Source organism: Leptonychotes weddellii, chromosome 4 (assembly GCF_054177405.1).
Source record: "Leptonychotes weddellii isolate Sample4059 chromosome 4, ASM5417740v2, whole genome shotgun sequence".
In the NCBI taxonomy this organism is placed as follows: domain Eukaryota; kingdom Metazoa; phylum Chordata; class Mammalia; order Carnivora; family Phocidae; genus Leptonychotes; species Leptonychotes weddellii.
In genome coordinates this window covers 52,901,243-52,921,385 of record NC_138372.1, presented here as the reverse complement: position 1 = coordinate 52,921,385, position 20,143 = coordinate 52,901,243, and the positions used below count along the sequence as shown (strand labels likewise).

The 20,143-nt window shown below is 33.4% G+C and overlaps 1 protein-coding gene across 2 annotated transcripts in view; it reads left to right on the top strand.

Annotated features, from left to right (window-relative positions):
* Positions 1 to 20,143, top strand: part of LRRC40 (leucine rich repeat containing 40) — a 47,172-nt gene that overhangs the window by 24,921 nt on the left and 2,108 nt on the right. The window contains exons 7-14 of one of the 2 annotated variants that reach the window (XM_081818622.1): positions 1,250 to 1,422; positions 3,009 to 3,096; positions 3,214 to 3,259; positions 8,416 to 8,521; positions 10,804 to 10,911; positions 13,255 to 13,365; positions 15,746 to 15,823; positions 18,367 to 18,552. In XM_081818622.1, coding sequence (XP_081674748.1) covers positions 1,250 to 1,422; positions 3,009 to 3,096; positions 3,214 to 3,259; positions 8,416 to 8,521; positions 10,804 to 10,911; positions 13,255 to 13,365; positions 15,746 to 15,823; positions 18,367 to 18,552 — 896 coding nt within the window. The remainder of the gene's footprint in view (positions 1 to 1,249; positions 1,423 to 3,008; positions 3,097 to 3,213; positions 3,260 to 8,415; positions 8,522 to 10,803; positions 10,912 to 13,254; positions 13,366 to 15,745; positions 15,824 to 18,366; positions 18,553 to 20,143) is intronic. The other variant, XM_081818623.1, reaches the window with a different exon arrangement.

The following is a 20,143-nucleotide window of genomic DNA, read 5'->3' as shown; positions in this document are numbered from 1 at the left end:
GTAGATTTTTTTTTTTTAAGAAGCCTGTAAATTTTTTAAAAGATTTTTATTTACTTATTTGAGAGAGAATGAACAGTGGGGAGGGGCAGAGGAAGAGAGAGAGAGAGAAACACTCCCTGCTGAGCAGGGAGCCTGATGCCGGGCTCAATCCCAGAACCCTGGGATCATAACCTGAATTGAAGGCAGACGCTTAACTGACTGAGCCACCCAGGCGCCCAGCAGTAGATTTTTTTTTTTTAAAGAAATAATTAACTTAAATATAGGAATTTGTACATTTCATCTGAGTAGTATATAACTGGAGAGGTAGATAATGAGGCTAACATAGTAAGGTGGAGTCATACTGTAGGACACCTGGAGTACTAGGAAGGAATATGTACCTAATTCTGTAAGTTGCCACCTCTCATGTTAACCTAATCATAATTGGGTCTGTTTAAAATTAATTACTTTCTTTTGGTTTTAAGTATATAGCATTAACATTGTCTTTTAAATTTGCCGTGCTTTGTTTTCCTTCATGTATACTTTTATGTGTTAGAGTTAAAAGGGCTTCTCTTAAACAGAATGGTGGCAGTGATAAAAGGACCTGAAAAAGTTATTTAAAGATTAGTTATACATCTGATAATTATAGATTCTGTTAATGGGAAATCACTATATTTAATAATCACTAATGAGGGGTGTTTGGGTGGCTCAGTTGGGTAAGTGTCTGACTGTTGGTTTCTGCTCAGGTCATGATCTCAGGGTTGTGAGATGGAGCCCTGTGTAGGGCTCCCCACAGAGCATGGAGTCTCCTGAAGATTCTTTTTCTCTTTCCCCCTGCCTCTGACCTGCTCACTCGCGCGCTCTCTCTCTCTCAAATAAATAAAGAAGTTAACAACAAACTGATTATAATTTTTTATGCTCATTCCAACTTATTTTTAAACTTTAAATTTTTTATCATCATCGTTCTTGGATTTGTATTTTTATTAATTCTGTAAATGTAACTACTAAATCATTTCTGTGCTTTGGTTTGTAAACTTTGAACTTTCTGCCAGATTATATCTTTATTTTTAAATTATCAGAAAATCCTTGGAAGTGTTCTGTTTTTACCATTTTTAGCTTAATTGTAATTGAAAACTTAAGCACCTTAGTAATCAGAAACTTATGTTTTTTTCCATGTATTTTTCAGTGATTTGAAATTAAGATTTCAATTTTATTTTTATTATCTAATAAAATTGAATACAGAAATACATATGATTCATCTTTGGTTTTGTAGGAATTACATGTAGGTGAAAACCAGATTGAAATATTAGGGCCAGAACATCTTAAGCATCTGAATTCTGTCCTTGTGCTAGACCTGCGGGATAATAAGTTAAAATCTGTTCCAGATGAAATTACACTACTACAGTCTTTGGAAAGGCTTGACCTAAGCAACAATGATATTAGTAGGTAAGTTTAAAGATCAAAGGACTAAGAAATCATACCTGCATTTGCTTATAATTCATAAGTTAATAAGTAAATAAGATTTGTAAAAAAATACGTAGAGATCTTTTTTCTCAACTGAATTCACTAAACATTTATTGAACAAGTATCATATGCAGACTTACAAAGAATGGTTAGATTTGGTTCTTGGCAGCAAGCTTAAAATACTAATAGAATCAGATATATTTATAAGTTACTCTCATCCACTTAGAACATAAACTAAGAAGTCAGGGTTTTTATCTGTTTTGTTCACTGCTCTATCTCTAACTCCTAGATCAGTGTCTGGGTATTTAGAAGGTACCTGATAAATCTTTGTTGAATTTATTAAATGAATGTAAAGCCATGGGAGAGATATAAAATGCTTTGAGGGCTTAAAGGAAATGGAGGTATCAGCAATTTATTGAGAGGAATCAGGGCAGATTTTGTAGAAGAAAAAACATTTTTATTTATTTTTTTAAGGTTTTTTTTTTTTTTTTTTTTTTTTGACACAGAGCGAGAGATCACAAGTAGGCAGAGCGGCAGGCAGAAGGAGAGGGAGAGGGAGAAGCAGGCTCCCCGCTGACAACAGAACCTGATATGGGGCTTGATCCCAGGACCCTGGGATCATGACCTGAGCGGAAGGCAGATGCCCAACTGACTGAGCCACCCAGCACCCCAGAAAAAACGTTTTTAGATGATCATTAGGACTGGGACTAGGGTGAGGCAAGTTAAGTGCCTAGAGCACAGAATTTAAGAGCACACTCACCTTCAGGGTCATGCCTCACTCTAGTCCCACCATATGATCTTTAAAGGATGACCTTGAGTTTCAAGTGCACATGTACAGTGATCAGAATGATTCACTTGGTGGGACAAAACTGCACAAAGAAAACCTTGAAAGTTCAGGAAATTGTAGGGGTATATTGAGAGAACAACAAGGAATCAAGTTGACCTGGTAAATAGGGTACAATTAGAGAGATTGTAAGAATTTAGGGCTTGAAGGTAAATTGAGGCCATATAGAATAGGTCCTTAAAATGCCTGTGAAGAGTAAGTTTCATTCGTTAAGAGATGGGGAGCTACTGAAAGATTAAGAACAGAAGCAGTTTGATTATAATCTCATTAAATAAATTGGTATTGTAGGTTGATCACAGTAATTTTGGGATAGGAGTGTTTTTGTACTAATAAATAACCTAAATAATATTAGGTTATTAGGGAAGAATTTCATTTGCTTACTTGAAGGAAAAAAATCAAAACATTTACTATCCTTGAGTATGGCTATCTTGAATCATTGATTCATTCAAATTTACTTTTTACAATTTTTACTTAGCAAATGTTTTGTAGCTCACATTTTTTTTTAGCAGTCACAATATGACAATTTCAAAACAAATCTGTTTTTTCTTTTACATGTTCAGCATTTCAAAGGGAGATACTTTAGGCCTATGTTACCTGAGCTCTCTTTGACACTATCATATGATATATAGTTTGTCATATGTTGTTATAGTTTTATAGTCGACTATGGGTTGAATTATACTTACTCTTCATGTTTTCCCTGAAATCAGTTTAATCTTTTTTGTAGTCTACCCTGTTCATTGGGAAAACTTCATTTGAAATTTCTGGCACTAGAAGGAAATCCTTTGAGAACTATACGGAGAGAAATTATAAATGTAAGTATATTTAGAACTCAGTTCTGGTTTTTAAATTTGAAATTCAAACACGCATGTTGATCTATGAAACTGCAAGGTATATCTTGGTGAATATGTGTCTTCTCTCCACCTTTTCAGAAAGGAACCCAAGAAGTCTTAAAATACCTGCGAAGCAAGATTAAAGGTGCTTTTCTATTTTTTTCCTATATTTTGAAGGATAGTATGAAAGGCGGTGAAGTGCTAACAGTACATAAATTTACATGTATTTTGGGTGTAAATAATTAGAGGAAATGGTCCCTGGCAGGTGTGGTTCTAATTCTGAATCCATACAGGCCATAAATATGCTGAAGTTATAAAAACATCCTTAAATTCACAATAATAATATTTTTTCCTTAATTTCTTTGATTTGTGTTACAGTGTATCAATTGGAAAATATAACAAAGATTCAGTAAGCATCCTAGTGCTTTAATTTTGAAAAAAAGCAAAACTTGACTTTTATGATATCGTATATGAATGCTATTGACTGGGAAGTATATTAATAGTTATTTGAATATCTGCTTCATGCATAGTTTTGCTAAGTTCTGACAAGTATAAAGATAAAACACATTTTTCAGGATATGTTAATTTAGCATGAATATGTACCAAAAGAGAAAATGATACTATACATTTAATTTTTAATGCTTCACTAAAGTGTACTATATCCCAATTTTTATTTTAGGTATATCATTGTAGAATACACTAGAGTATTAAAAAAAATTCAGCTATACTAGTGTATTGCTGCATAACAAACACTCTACAACTGAGTGGCTAAATACAGCAACTGTTAATTTAGCTCATGACTCTGTTGGTTATGCACAGCCTAACCTCGCACCATATTGCCAGTCAATGTATGTTAAATGAGTAAGATAATTACATACTTCAGCAGTTTTCATTTTCCACCTTGACCTTCAAATAAATTAACGTAATTTTCTAAGACTCTTAGTTCCTGCCAATCAAGGAGTTTCCTTTCTTTTCCAGGTATGCTTTCTCTTCCAGAAAAATTTAATTATTATGATACGAGTCAGAAGTCATATCAGAATAATAAAAAAAAATTTTAAAAACTTAATTTTTTTAGAGTAGTTTTAGGTTTACAATGAAATTGAGAGGAAGGTACAGATATTTCCCATATATCCTCTGCCCCCACACATGCATAGCCTCCCCCATTTATCAAAATCATTTACCTGAATGGTACATTTTTTTTACCATGGATGAGCCTGCATTGACACATCATAATGGTGTAGTATATTCTGTGGATTTGGACAACTGATATATATTCCCCATTGTAATATCATACAAAGTATTTACAGTGCCCTAAAAATCTTCTGTGATCTGCCTATTTATCCTGTTATCCCCTCAATCACTCCATATCTGGCAACCATTAATCTTTTTCTTGTTTCCATAGTTTTGCCTTTTCCAGAATGTCGTGTAATTGGAATCTTTCAGATTGACTTATTTCACTTTGTAGTACACATTTAAGTGTCCTCCATGCTTTTCATGGTCTGATAGTTCATTTTTTTTAGGACTGAATAACCTATTGTCTAGATGTACTATAGTTTATTTATTTACCCTACTAAAGCATATGTTGGTTGCTTCCAAGTATTGGCAGTTATGAATAAATCTAATTCTTTTTTGCATGTGGATTTCCTGATGTTTCAGCACCATTTGTGGAAAAGACCATCTTTACTCCATTATATTTATTGCCTTTGTTCCTTTGTCAAAGATGAGTTGACTGTATTTATGGAGGTCTATTTATGGGCTCTCTGTTCTGTTCTATTGATCTATTTGTTCTTTTGTCAGCTTCACACTGTCTCAGTTACAGTAGCTTTATAGTAAGTCTTCAAGTTGAATAGTGCCAGTCTTCCAACTTTGTTGTTCTCCAATCAATATTGTGTTGGCCATTTTGAGTCTTTTGCTGCTTTATATAAATTTTAGAATCAGTTTGTCACTATCCACAAAATAATTTGCTGGGATTTTGATTTAGATTGCATTGAATCTATAGATCAAGTAGGGAAGAAGGGACATCTTGACTTTATTGAGACCTTTTATCCATGAGTATGGACTGTCTCTCCATTTATTTAGTTATTTGATTTCATTCATCAGAGTTTTATAGTTTTCCTCATAGACTCTTACACATATTTTGTCATATTTATATATAAGTATTTCACTTGGGGGATGCTAATGTAATTAGTATTGTGTTTTTAATTTCAGATTCTACTTATTATTGATATAAAGGAAAGCAATTTTATATATTAACCTTGTATCCTGCAACCTTACTATAATCTCTTAATAGTTTCAGGTTTTTCTTGTCACATCTTTTAGATTTTCTACCTATGATCATGTCATCTGTGAACAAAGACTGTTTTATGTCCTCCTTCCCAATTTATATACTTTTAATTTCATTTCCTTACTGTATGGCATTAACAAGGACATTTCAGTATGATGTTCAGAAAGAGTGGTGGTGAGAGGGGGTATCCTTACCTTGTACCTAATCTTAGGGGGAAAGCTTCAAGCTTCTCACTGTTAAGTATGATGTGAATTTTAGGTTTTTTGTAGAAAAAACTGAGAGTTTTTATCATAAAGGAGTGTTAGTGTTTATTTATGCATCTATTGATATGACCATATAATTTTTCTTTTTTTAGCCTGTTGATCTGAAACATTACATTGATTGATTTTTGAATGCTGAACTAGACTTAAATACCTGGGTTAAATCCCACTTAGTCACAGTGTATAATTTTTAAAATACTTTTTAATATTCAACTTGCTAGTATTTTGTTGAGGAATTTTGCATGTATGTTCATGAGAGATCCTTTGCCCAATTTTTAATTTTTTTAATCTTTTTATTATTGAGTCATAGTAGTTCATTATGCATTCTGGATAGAAATGTCTTGTTGGATACATGATTTGCAAGTATTTTCTAGTCCTTTGTGGGTTTGTTTTTTCATTTCTTGGCGGTGTCCTTTGAAATACAAAAGGTGTTTTTTATCTTAATTTTGATGAAGTCAATTTATTTATTTTTTCCTTTTCTTTTTTGCTTACACTTTTGGTTTCATGTCTAAAAATCCTTTGCAAAAACCTGTTTTATGAAAATTGTTTCCTGTATTTTCTTCTATGAGTTTTATACTTTTGTTCTAACATTTAAGTACTTGATCCATTTTGAGTTGATTTTTATATATGGTATGAGATAAGGATCCAATTTAATTCTTCTGCATATGGCTATCCAGTTTCCTTGTACCATTTGTTGAAAATACTATTCTTCCCTCATTGAGTGGTGTTGTCATTTTTGTTGAAAATCATTTGACCAGAAATACAGGGTTCATTCTGAACTCTCAATTTTATTCCATTGATCTGTATGTCTATCCTGTGCCAGTACCAGAGTCTCTTGATTACCATTGATTTGTAGTAAATTTTGAAGTTGGGAAGGGTAAATCCTTTATTCTTTTTTCTCAGTCTTGTTTTAGCTATTGTGTGTTTCTTGCAATCCCACATGGATTTTAGAATCAGTTTGTTGATTTCTACAAAGAAGTCAGCTGGGATTCTGATAGGGATTACATTGAATCTGTAGATCAATTTAGGGAATATTGCCATCTTAAAGTTTTTTAACTAAAAAGTCAGTAAATGTACATGGTAAAAAAAATTTCAACCGATATACAAGGATATATAATGAAAAGAAAGTCTATCTCTAGTATAGTCTCCTCCCAAGGGATAATGGGCTCCCTCTTTACATTCTTGATGCTGATTTTTTTTATTATTATTATTATGTTAATCACAATACATTACATCATTAGTTTTTGATGTGGTGTTCCATGATTCATTGTTTGCGTATAACACCCAGTGCTCCATGCAGAACGTGCCCTCTTTAATACCCATCACCAGGCTAATCCATTCCCCCACCCCCCTCCCCTCTAGAACCCTCAGTTGTTTCTCAGAGTCCATAGTCTCTCATGGTCGTCTCCGCCTCCAATTTCCCCCCGTTCATTCTTCCCCTCCTGCTATCTTCTTCTTCTTTTTTTTTTTTTAACATATAATATGATTATTAAAGGTAGCTGTTTGGAAAGTGTTGAGAATACTCATCTCAGTATGTTGTCATGCTAGTATACACGTATATTTAAAAAATAATGCTGGGTTTTGTTGCTGGTTTAATGTTTCCTATCTGCTGATGTAATTTGGCAATATATATTACATATTCTTTAAAATGACATAACCAAAATGCTAGGGTACTTCTAAATACCAGAGCATTTACTTAATACTAATAAATATTTTGATGTCTTTTATTTCTATTTGATACTGTCTTTTATTCTGTGCTTCTTCTATGAACAAAATATCCATATGATATTTGCATAAGAAATACTAGCTTAATGATATTGATTAGTGAATAATTGATGAGCTCCGTGCAAGAGAAATATACTTCATAGTATTCAACAAATGTTCATTAAATGCCTGCTGGGCTGAAGCAAGATAGAGATACTACTAATTGTTTTATGTTCTTTTGGTATGCCTTATGCTCTTAACGTATGATGAATGCTAGGACTATTTCATTTTTTTCACATTGTTGAAAATTAATAGTCTTATTTTACTTCTGTCTGGATGGCTTGAAGTCTCTTTTGCCAATAAGTCACAAAACCATTTCTTTTTGATGTGTGTGATTTATGTTTGTTTTGTTCTTTATACCATATGATGACAGTGTTAAAACAGTCTTTGGAAACTAGTGAGGGAGTTAATTGTGTGTGAGTGTGTAAGTATGCATGTATGTTAGTAATTTCTATTGAAAATAAAGTCTTGCATTTGCTGAAAAAAAACCTCTTAACATGAATAATGTACCAAAAGCTTACTCAATTATGTAAATCCCCCAGTTTCAAATGATCGAGGATAATCAGTTTCCATATGTCCTAACTCTGAAGAAGATAGGTGTATGCCTATTTGATAGACATTTGTGGGAAGTAATATTTTTCCTTTGTTAACAAATTCTAATAGACCATATTATTTTTCTTAAGAGGAAGAATTAGTGTTATTGTTTCTTCTGAGAGATTGTAGTTATTTGAAGGTTCTTTCCTACTCCCAAATTTTCTTGGTAGGATTTATTAAAAGATTTTAAAGCCATATTATAATAGTTTTATCTATTTTCTATTAATTAAATATTAAATTCTAGACCTAGATTTGAGTTATTAGAAATAAAGTATATGACTAAAGACATTCTTACCAATAATATCTAGAAATCATGTATACCATTTTTATATATATTCAAGAATTTAAAAATGACTTTATATTATATATATTGGTTTCATATAACTTTTCTCTTGCCAGATGATGGACCTAGCCAAAGTGATTCTGTTGAGACTGCCATGACACTACCAAGTGAATCCAGAGTCAATGTACACGCTATCATAACATTAAAAATATTAGACTATAGGTATGTAATTTTCTTAAACACTGCAGAACATATAGGAAACTTTGAGAAATAATCCTTCAGATAAAAGGAAAGTTGATGAGGAAGAATTCATCAGAGTATATCAGTACTTGGAGTATTAGCAATTGCAAGAACAGTGATGAGATAAAAGCATATTAAAATTATAGTGAACTAAAATACCATTCCTTCAGTGATTTGTGTTCATTATGCTTAAGAGAGAGATGTTTATTAATATTGACATTTTTATAATAAATAACATTTTATTATAAAATAAGAGTGAGAGTATTGTTTGGTAATAAAATTTTCTGACTCAGTAACCAGCATCAAGAGAGGATTTTATATTGGAGCGTCTCTACTAGTAAATAAGAAATTAGTATCATTTAGTTAATGAAGACCTTAAGCAGGCAAAGCTTAAGAGATTTTACCCCATTAATACATCTAAGCCAAGTAATATGCCATAATAGTATTATGCTCTAGTACATATGTATTAAACCTGGAACAATTGGAATATTGGTATATAAATTGAGATAAAAGCCTAAAAATGTTTATATTATGGGAGTGTATTTGATTGGGGAAAGAAGATACCTATGCAAAGGTTGTTAAGTATTCTTTCAGTACTATCTAGGCAACAATGATAAAATTAACCCATACTGTCAAGGCTCCCACAAGGCTCTTTAAAAATAAATAAATAAAATATAAATGAATTCCCAATATCAAGGCATAAATGCTGTCAACTAAATTTTTTTTTTTTTTAAAGATTTTATTTATTTATTTGACAGAGGGAGACAGAGTGAGAGAGGGAACACAAGCAGGGTGAGGGGAGAGGGAGAAGCAGGCTTCCTGCAGAGCAGGGAGCCCGATGCGGGGCTCTATCCCAGGACACTGGGATCATGACCTGAGCCGAAGGCAGACGCTTAACAACTGAGCCACCCAGGCGCCCCTGTCAACTAAATTGTTTTAAAGAGTGTGAATCTTCAATGTTTGATTACAGTAAATCAGTTCCCCATGATTTGAGCATTTCTCATTGAAAAGATAAAAATGCTACATTTGCACAAGAGAAAATAGAGCCCTACAACAGAGGTAGAAGGCATAAAAACTAAATTTAGGCTCTATTTACCTATCTGTATTACAATGCCTTTCTTACAGGTTCCTCTATATTGGACATTATATGTAATAATTGTTTTCTTGTTTATAAAGTCATTAATTTGGCATTCCATCAACAATATTTTTAAGTGGATGATGTGATTAAGCATTGAAAATTGTAAAAGAAGAACGTGGGGACAAATGGCTAATTATAACATTAACAAATTGTTAAGTCTGCAAATGTCAGAGTACTACTATACTTTCATTTAAGATTAAATGTATACTTTATTGAAAATCTTATTGAAAAGGAAATTTATTTACATTTATATTTGCAAAAGATCTGGCCCACATAACAATGAATAATTCTTCAGATTCTAATTTCACAGAACTGAGGTTAAGAGAAAGTGAATTTTAAAAAGGTCCTTAATGGTAAAACCAGGAATAGTTTAGTCTAAGGCCACTACCCTGTCTACCTTGTCACATGCTAAAGGAGAGAGAAATTGGCTTAGGTTATGAGAAACAGTTTAGTATAATGTTGAACTTTTATTTTTTTAAAGATTTTATTAATTAATTTGACAGAGAGAGCACAAGCAGGGGGAGCGCAGAGGGAGAGGGAGAAGCAGGTTCCCTGCTGAGCAGAGAGCCCAGCCTGAGGCTCCATCCCAGAACCCTGAGATCGTGACCTGAGCCGAAGGCAGGCACTTAACCGACAGCCACCCAGGCGCCTCGATGTTGAACTTTTAAAAATGATTGTTCCCTTGCAGTTAACTATATAGCTACATAAAGTTGGCAGATAATCCCTGTTAGAAATGGGATAACAACAGTTTTAAAATTATAGATTTAGTTCTATTCTGAGGTAGAGGAATCTACTTACTAATTATCTATTTAATATGATTTCTAAACATCTTAGACTCTGAAGATATATCTGGTTTTATTCACACTGAGTATGTGAATGCTCAGAAGGTATAGTACAATGTATTGTGATATGTTATGTTGTCTGAATTCTTAATGGTTAATATTTTGTGAGTTCGTAGGTTTTTCTGGCATTGTTTACAGAACTTCAAAGTGTTCTTCATAATGAGCAACTGCCTTGCTGCCTTGAAAACTCATAAAATCCTTGAGGGCCTTTAAAAGTGAAAAGTAATAATCATATCTTTCTGGACTACTAAGGATGATGCATTTTTAAACCATTTTTCATTTAGTGATAAACAAACAACTTTAATTCCTGATGAAGTATTTGATGCAGTAAAAAGCAACATTATCACTTCTGTTAACTTCAGTAAGAATCAGCTATGTGAAATTCCTAAAAGGTGAGAATTGTTCATGATGTCATTTCTATTAAGTTGTGACTCATTCTCAGTTGTGTTTGCATTTCAGTGACAAGAATAATTATTTTTCATAGTTTTTTAATTTGAAAGCATATGTAGAATTTTTTTCATTATTGATATTTGAGGGATTTAGCAAAATTCACCTAAGTATTCTCTGAGACATATTAACATCAGTTCTGAGAGGTAGATACATTTTTAGAAATTTGATTTCTTTTTCTTTTACATTTTAAACATGGAAAATTAGAATTATTAAATTATTAGAATTACTAAAAGTATAAATTAACTTTTTCCATGTAATGAAATATTAAAGGAAAAGTTTTAAGACACCATCCAAAGCCAGGTCCATGTGGATTAATAGGAATTTTCATTTTGGGCTTTATGTTAATGAATTGCCAAGCCACTGAATTTTTCACTGATAGTGAAATCAATAAAAGCCCCAGATAATCCTCTTAATATTTTCCTCCCAGAAAAGGATTCTTTACTATCAAATATTAGAAGTCATGTGCATTGTACTTGTGCTGTTCAGTATGTCTTTGTTGATATTAGTTACAGCAAAATCTTTAGGTTATGAGAGAAAATTAGTATAATATTGACCTTTTTTAAATGATTGTTATCTTGCAGTAAACTATATACCCAAAGAAAGTTGACAAATAAACTTGCCAATTAAAACAACAGTAGGGGAGACAGAATAGGGTAATGGTAAAGAACTTGGACAATGGAGTCAGTTGCATGTATCTATATCCCAGATCTGTGAGCTGTGTAGCTTTGGACAGGCTAACTAGCTGCTCTTAGTTTCCCTACCTATGAAGTAAAGATAATAAAGTATGTATTTTATAAGAATTAAATTAAATGACATAATCCACACAAAGCATTTAACCAGTGCCTAGCACTTAGTAAGCACTTAAGTACTTAAAAAAAAAAAAAAAAGTGATTGGGAAAATAAAATGGCTTTCATCTGACCGTCAAAAACATTTTTTAGATGTTTAAAATTTTTAAACAGTCAGACAAACTTTAACTTGCTTTCTATTTTGCAGGGCATAGTTTGAAGAATATAGATCTTAAAAGTAAATTAACTTCGAGATTCCATAGCAAAAGGAGATCTAGTTCTTCTCCTTCTCTCTTGTTTAAAGGGCTCTGAGGGCTTGACAGAAGAACTGAGCAGTTAGATTTGCTGTCAGGATAAGTTTGCATTGGGGATCCTGGATCAAAACTGGGAATGAAGATGGACACATCACCTTATTACTTATTTCTCATTTTACCTCACAATGTGGTAATTCATATGTAAAACAGTATGGTATTCTTTTATTGCCGTTATTTCATCATATTTTTGGCAATTTAGAGGGCCAGAGTAGAAAGATAGCAAGGACATACCTTGATCTAGAGAGTTTCTGAGTCATTTTCCTCTTTCTTAAATTTTTATTTCACAAGTCATACTTTTCACTATATGATTTCCTGATTGTGAAAATAATACTTATTCATAAAATTTTAGACAAAAGGAAGGGACAGATCATTTGTAGTCCCATCACTATTCTATTCATGGCACGTTTTATTTCAAACTGTTTCCTATTTAGAATTACATATACAATTTGTATCTTAACTGGTTAATTTGTCGTGTTTTCCTATGTTGTAAACAATACTTTTAAAATCTATCATATACTATAAGGTTGATTACGGCAATAAATAAAACAAAACATACTGTTTCTTTAGACCGGATTTCCGGAAGAATTATCTAAAGGAGTATGGCTCTCAATACATATATCCAAAAACTTTCCAAAGAAATTTTATCAGTTACATATCCAAACTCATCTTTCTTTAGCACAGCAGTTGATATTCTTTCTTTCATATAGTTTCATTTCTTGGTAAATCATATATAACATTTGTTCTTATAGTTAATAGTGTGCTTTAAAATTACTAAGGTTGATTAGGCTTACTTAGCAGTATTTAAGTCTTTCTCTTTAAGTCTTTGACTTAAGTTGCTTAGTCGTGACACTTACCAAACTAGGAATTAACTTAATGTTTTATTGCAGTCATGATTAATACAATGATAATTTGGACAGAAAATACTATACTTTAAAAATGTTGACGTATCATAGTTAAAAAACATTGTGAAGTACTCAGATACAGAGAATATTATATTATGCAGCCTAAAAGAAAACTACTATTATAGAATACAAACTAATTGAAATTTTTGTGGGAGAAGTAAAAGTTACAGAAAATCTTAATTAGCAAAAATAATATAGGATTTTTCCTTCTATGTCTGCTTGTAGTTTTGAAGTTCTGACAGTGAATTCAAGAGCTAACATCTTTAAATTATTTTTGTTTCAGGATTGTGGAACTGAAGGAAATGGTTTCTGATGTCAATCTCAGTTTTAATAAGCTTTCCTTTATATCCTTGGAATTATGTACACTTCAAAAATTGACTTTTTTAGATCTCAGGTATTTATTGATGTTATTGCTTCACTTTTTCATTATAACTTGTCTTTGAGTTTTGCCTAACATTTGCTCTTTCCCTCATATTTCCTAAGTAAGTGTGGAAATTGCTCTTTAGTTTATTAATTACATTTTAGGACAGATCTAAAATTAAGCATTTAGGAAATACTTTAATCAAATATCTGTCATTTGTAGGCAGTTTATTTAAAATATTAGAAAATATTAACACATTCTTTAAATTCATGCTTAATTAAGAAAAACTACAAATAACCCATGGAAAGTGTTTCCCGTTTTTCCTTTTCTGAAAGTAAATAGCATAAAACTCTCAAAATCCTATGCTGGCACAGCAGCTAGCGTGGCTTCTCTTAAAAAGAACCTATTTGGTTTTAAAATATTATAGTCAACATTCAAGGCCAGAAAGAAAGAAAAAGACCACCATGAATGGCAACAAAAGGAAAGAAACTGTTTAAGGCTCTGCAGGGGTAATAGGAAGTTTAATTTAAATAAGTCCTAAGTTGAAGTGACAGGATCAGAATTGCCACAGTTCTTTGAGGGTAATAATAAATGACTCAGAGGTAGATAGTCAAGTATTTATTTGTTTGGGCTTTAAGTCTTTATTTGTAAGCTATAGCTCTATTATCTGCACTTCCAATGTGCTTTTAGTTTATTTAAGCTGTAGCTCCTCTTGCCCTGCTCAAGCAATAGGTAAATAACAGTAAGCTAAATTGTATCTGTTTAAGGATTTATTCTGCCTATAGAGACTTTTTTTTTTTTTTGGCTTATGGGATTAAAGCAGATCTACTAATACTCCGCTCCTATTAAATGTAGACTTGCTTCTGTTTTGGGGTGGCAATTACACTGGCAAAGCAGTGTAAAACCACATTGTAGTTCAGTATTAATGGAGTAGAGAGAATGAATTCATGTACTTATTACTGCTCTCTTTATTTTTGTCCCATTCTTCTGTGTGTGTGTGTATATGACACTGTCTATACCTTTAGGTTTCTAATTAAGTGACTAATGTACACTTTTATTTTTTTTATTTTATTTATTTTATTTATTTGACAGAGAGAGAGTGAGAGAGCACAAGTAGGGGGAGCAGCAGAGGGAGAGGGAGAAGCAGACTCCCCGCCGAGCAGGGACCCCGATGTGAAGCTCGATCCCAGGACCCTAAGATCTTGACCTGAGCCAAAGGCAGTTGCTTAACAGACTGAGCCACCCAGGCGCCCCTAATGTACACTTTCTTATCTGATATCAGAAGGAAAAAGATAGAAACCAGCAGTAGGTTATTTGGTATAGCTTAATAAAGACAATAACTGGAGAACAGTACAGAGAAAAGAAAACATAGGTGTAGAAAGTATGACTTAACATATTATTAGGCTTTACTTCTGAACACAAAGAAATTTAGAGAAAATTACTCATTTGTAATAGGTAGCCATCTAGTTGAATATAATTTTCTCACAAATATTTTCTATTATAAGTAATTATATAAGCTCTAGAATCCTTCTGCCTTCCTGTCGTTAACCTTTCTTTTAACATTGTTCCAGGTCCTTCTAACAATAAGTGAGATTCTGTTTACTGCCGTGCTTCATTCTAAGATTCTTAAAAAATATATGCATTGTATAAATTGAAATTCTAAACTTAGAGTAGAAATGGACTGGCTTAATACCTATGTAGTAGAAAGCCCTAAATTTCTAAATATATAGAATCTCATCACTTTCCTGTTTCATTTTTTTTCATAAAATTTTACAGTTCTGCTTAGAGTAGAATTTCATGTCTGTATGCAAGATACATGTATTAAACACCAATCAAATATTTGTGGAATCAAATAATGTATACAGGCATGATCTCAAGGGCCCTATCTGTGAGAAGGATTGCTGAGATCAGTTTGAAGGAGATAAATGATTAGTTTACAGTGTTTGCCCTGTTAAATGTATTATTAAAGAGTTGGTTGCTTTATCAGTTGGTTGCGTATTGGTATTATTTGGATTTGGCACACTAATCAAATACCTGAGGCAGCTGACTGATTCAGAATTCTCAGGACTCAGCCTTAATGAGATCAGATCAAGGACTAACAAACCGAGCTACATAATTTTTTGTCTGATCAACACTTTATTTTTTCTTAAGATTTTATTTATTTATTTTGAGAGAATGCACATCAGAGAAAGAGAGCATGAGCAGAGGGGAAGGACAGAGGGAGAGGGAGAAGCAGGCCTCCCTGAGCAGGGAGCCCAATGCGGGACTCGATACCAGGACCCTGGGATCATGACCTGAGCCAGAGGCAAATGTTTAACCAACTGAGCCAGCCAGGCACCCTGATCAACACTTTAATTATAAATTAAAGTTGTACAGATTTTCAACTTTGTAAATCTTTTTCTTTCCAATTTAGGAACAATTTTTTAAATTCTTTGCCTGAAGAAATGGAATCGCTGATAAGACTACAAACAATTAATCTTTCCTTTAACAGGTGAGAGACAGAGCAGACTAATCTGTGACTGAAGATTTTTATGTGGAGAATATGTAGGTCTGAGAGAATACACTTAAAAGAGCCAAATAAAAAGGCCCCATGTGTTTACTTTATTTAAATATTCAAGTTTATTTTCACCTTATTCTACTTATAATTGAAAGTGATATTGCTTTCTTAGAGTTTTCACAGCTGATTATTTAGTAGACTTTTGTTCCTTTTAACAATTTTAAGAAACTTATAGCCCAGTAGGAAGACAAATATGTAAATAAATAATTATAATTGCTATGGTGAAAACACAGTGCATAGGTAAAGGTGTTTCCTGAGATTGCCTGAGGGCAGAGGAGATAGCATTGAAACTGAGACTTAAAAATTAGACATCAGCCAGACATGCAGGGATAGGGCATCCCAGGTGGGGCAAATGGCATGTACTAAGGCACAAACATATGAGAACATGGTGTGTTTGGGACACTTTAAGAAGTTTGATATGGCTCGGGACAAAAAGTGAGGGGGTAGAGGAGTAGAAATAACAAATGAAGTTGGGCATGTGAGCAGTAGCGAGTCCTGTCAGAGCTTTGTATGCCAACTAATAGATTTTATTCTGCAAACACTCTAAAGATACTGCTAATAATTAAGAGTAGCTAATATTTACTGGGGGTTTATTTGCTGGCACAGGACTAAGTGCATATATTAACTCATTTAATCCTCACAAAAGGTGGTTTCTGTCATGATGTTCATTTAAAAATCGGAGATTGGAAGTTAAGGAAATCCTCCTGAGCTTCTCTATAAAATGTCTCCATGTAGGTATTCTTCCTTAGGTCGCTTTTACTTCTTATGAAACAGAATTACTGCCAATATATTAAGTAAATATTAGAGATTTATGTTTTGCTAAGGTTCACATAACTAGTACATTATAGCGATTCCAGATCTTGCCTCCAGCAGTTGGGCTCTTAACAACTATGTCATTTGTTTCCTATAATGCAAGTTGATTCTGGTAACAATGTAAATATTAATAGCTAATATTTATGTACTGTATTCCAGCTGAAATATAATCATTCAGTCCTTATAACAAGTGTATAAGTTTAGTAGTATTATTATTCCTCGTTTGCAATTAAGGAAGCAAAGGCACAGTGATGTGTCTAAAATACTGCCTATTTAAATTTTTGTTCTGTCTGCTTCATTATTGCTCATGGTTTCTCATGTGTAGGTTATATAATTGTTGTCATTTTTAAAAATATATGCACTTCTCAGATCTCTGCTAAGTTTTGTGAACTGAACTACCAGTTCTATATTGTCTATTGAGCTGTCAATCACATTGTCAAGTAATGTCTTAGGGAAGATGGCAAAAGCTAACCCTAACTTCTGTGTCAGCAGGTGAACTACGTGTTTTTAAATACCTTGTTCATGCATTGGTGGGAAGAAGAGGAAGGACTGCTCTGGAGCAGTTTGGTCCCTCTGTACTCCTAGTCATTAACTCTCCAGTCCCTCTGGAACTTCAGAGTTGTCTTTTTTTTTTTTTTTAAAGATTTTATTTATTTATTTGACAGAGAGAGAGACAGCGAGAGCAGGAACACAAGCAGGGGGAGTGGGAGAGGGAGAAGCAGGCCTCCTGCCGAGCAGGGAGCCTGATGTGGGGCTCGATCCCAGGACCCTGGGATCATGACCTGAGCCGAAGGCAGATGCTTAACGACTGAGCCACCTAGGCGCCCTGGAACTTCAGAGCTGTCTTGAGTTTACACTTGCTATTGCTTTTTTCTTCTTTCTTTCTTTCTTTCTTTCTTCCTTCCTTCCTTCCTTCCTTCCTTCCTTCCTTCCTTCCTTCTTTTTTTTTAAACATCAAGGCAGCAAAAGAAGGGCAGTATAGGGAAGTTAAAAGGGCCCAGCTATAAATCTCTCCTTCAGCCCAACCCTTGTCTTTTCTAGTCCATGCCACAGTCATCTCACACTGTAACCATGCCAAGAGATCCTCAATAATCTTGCATTAATTGCTGAGTATTGCTCTGAGAGCAGTCAGCCTTCCCTTCTTTTTTGTGACATCTTCAGTGTTGCTTTGGATGAGCAGGCAGCAGTCTATGTTAGTTTGTCATCTTTTCAAGAACCAAAATTGCACTCATTTTGGAAGCTTCCATCAGAGCAAAGTATAAATCTCTAGTATTTATTTAATATATTGGTAGTAATTCTGTTTTATAAGAAGTAAAAGCAAACTAAGGAAGAATACCTACATGGGGACATTTTATATAGAATCTCAGGAGGATTTTCTTGTCTCCTAAATGTGAAAAGAAAAACATGGGAGAATTTACTCTATACTTTTGTTGGATTTACACAATAAACAGAAAATGTTACAAGTCTGTCCACTTAACATATATTTTAAGGTTTCCAAAATCAGTTCATTTTCTTGAAAATTTGAACACAGGACTTAAACCAAATATAAAATAAATTACAGTAAAGGAAACTACATTATGATATCAAACTTAAGATCATCTATTTGAAGGAATGGTTTTCCCTTGATTCCAGTACATTTAGGTGTTCTGTTCATATTTTAATAGGTTCAGAATACTACCTGAAGTTCTGTATCACATCCCCACACTTGAAACAATTTTGATTAGTAACAATCAGGTTGGATCTGTGGATCCTCAGAAAATGAAGGCAATGGAAAATCTGATCACCCTGGACCTTCAAAATAACGACCTCCTACAAATTCCACCAGAGCTTGGTAATTGTGTGAACTTAAGGTAACTACACCATTCTACTAAGTTTTTCCATTTATTTGATCGATTTATAAGTTGTTTTTTTTTTTTCTCTTGTTGAGGTACTCTTGCAGGAAAGTTGAAGTAAAAAATTTAATGTTGTGTTAAAATAACAGGTAACGAAATCCAGAATCCCAATTCCATTTTTCAAGTTTTACCAAATAATATATTTTTTAACTTTGTTTATATGCTATAATATATGTCAATATAGTAACTGATTGTTTTCTGATACTTTTGTCATCACTGTGTATGTGTATAACTTGAAACTGCACTGCATAAAAAATGTCAGGGAAATATAAACTCCCCAGTTATGCATACAAGGTTGCTCAGAATTACAGATTACAGACTTTCACCGTTTATTTCAAGCCCAGCATGGTCTTTCTTATTCTTTGTGTTAGCTGTTACCTTAACCTCAAATGCCTCCACCCTGCTTTTATCAGTAATCAACCTAAATATCATCTTTGAAAACCTTCCCTCTTCTCCAAGCAGAGTTAGTCCCTCCCTCTGGTTTTCCATCCTGCTTTGTTTGGACTCATTTGTATCATTTCTTTTTCCTCCTTTAGAAAAGAGTTGTCCCAGTGCCTAGAACACAGTAAGCACTCAATAAGTGCTTGCTAAATGAATATAAAGAGAGTTTTGAGATGTCAACAGAAAGCCAAGTACTTAAGCAGAATGTGTCAGAAGTAATTTAATTTATTTAATTTATTGAACACTGTGTATGATGGTGGGGCATATTTTACTTTGCTAGGGCAGCACTGGCATGTGCTTTGGTGCCTCATATTAGTGACTTGTAAGAGGCAAATACAGTTGGTTCTTGTTGTTTGCAGTAGTTGTATTTTATAAAGTCTCTGAACACCAAATTAGTGAATACTGAACCATGATTGCTAGGGGAAGTATAATTAGCCTCTTTGGAACCCCTGGTCACATTTTCATGAACCAGTCAATACATAACCTTGTTCTCTGTGTGTTTCTGTATTTAATATTATTTATTCATTAATATTTAACTATGGCCAGACAACACTGAAATTCATGCCTGAATGAAGCTTATCTGGTATATATATTTTCTCTGTAAGGCACACGACAGCCTCTTGTGTTTAGGAAAAGTAGAAAACACTTCAGCACCACAGTTGCAGGCCATTTTAAACAGTGAAATCACCAACACAAAGTACAAAAATGCAAAAAATGTTGCACTACTAAGTAGACCACAGAAAGGACGCTTGATTACAGTGTGAGAACTGACACAAGAAGGGAAAGCATCACCTTTCTGACCTCAGCTGAGAATGTGCCTCGTGATTGACTCAAATTTTTTGCTGCTCTGCATATCCAAAAATGACCTCGAAAGTGCCCTGTGTATTGATTTTGGGGTTACTAATAATTTTTAGTGGTAGGCACATTAGCACATATAGAGGCTGTGAATAATGAGGAGTGACTGTAATTAATTCCTTTTTATAAATTAAGAAAATCAGCCTTTGAAAGAATCCCCACAGCCCATAGAAATATTGAGGATATCATTTAGATCTATTGTGTAATATGGTATGAATCCTTTGGCTTTTGTTTACACACTTAAATTTTTGAA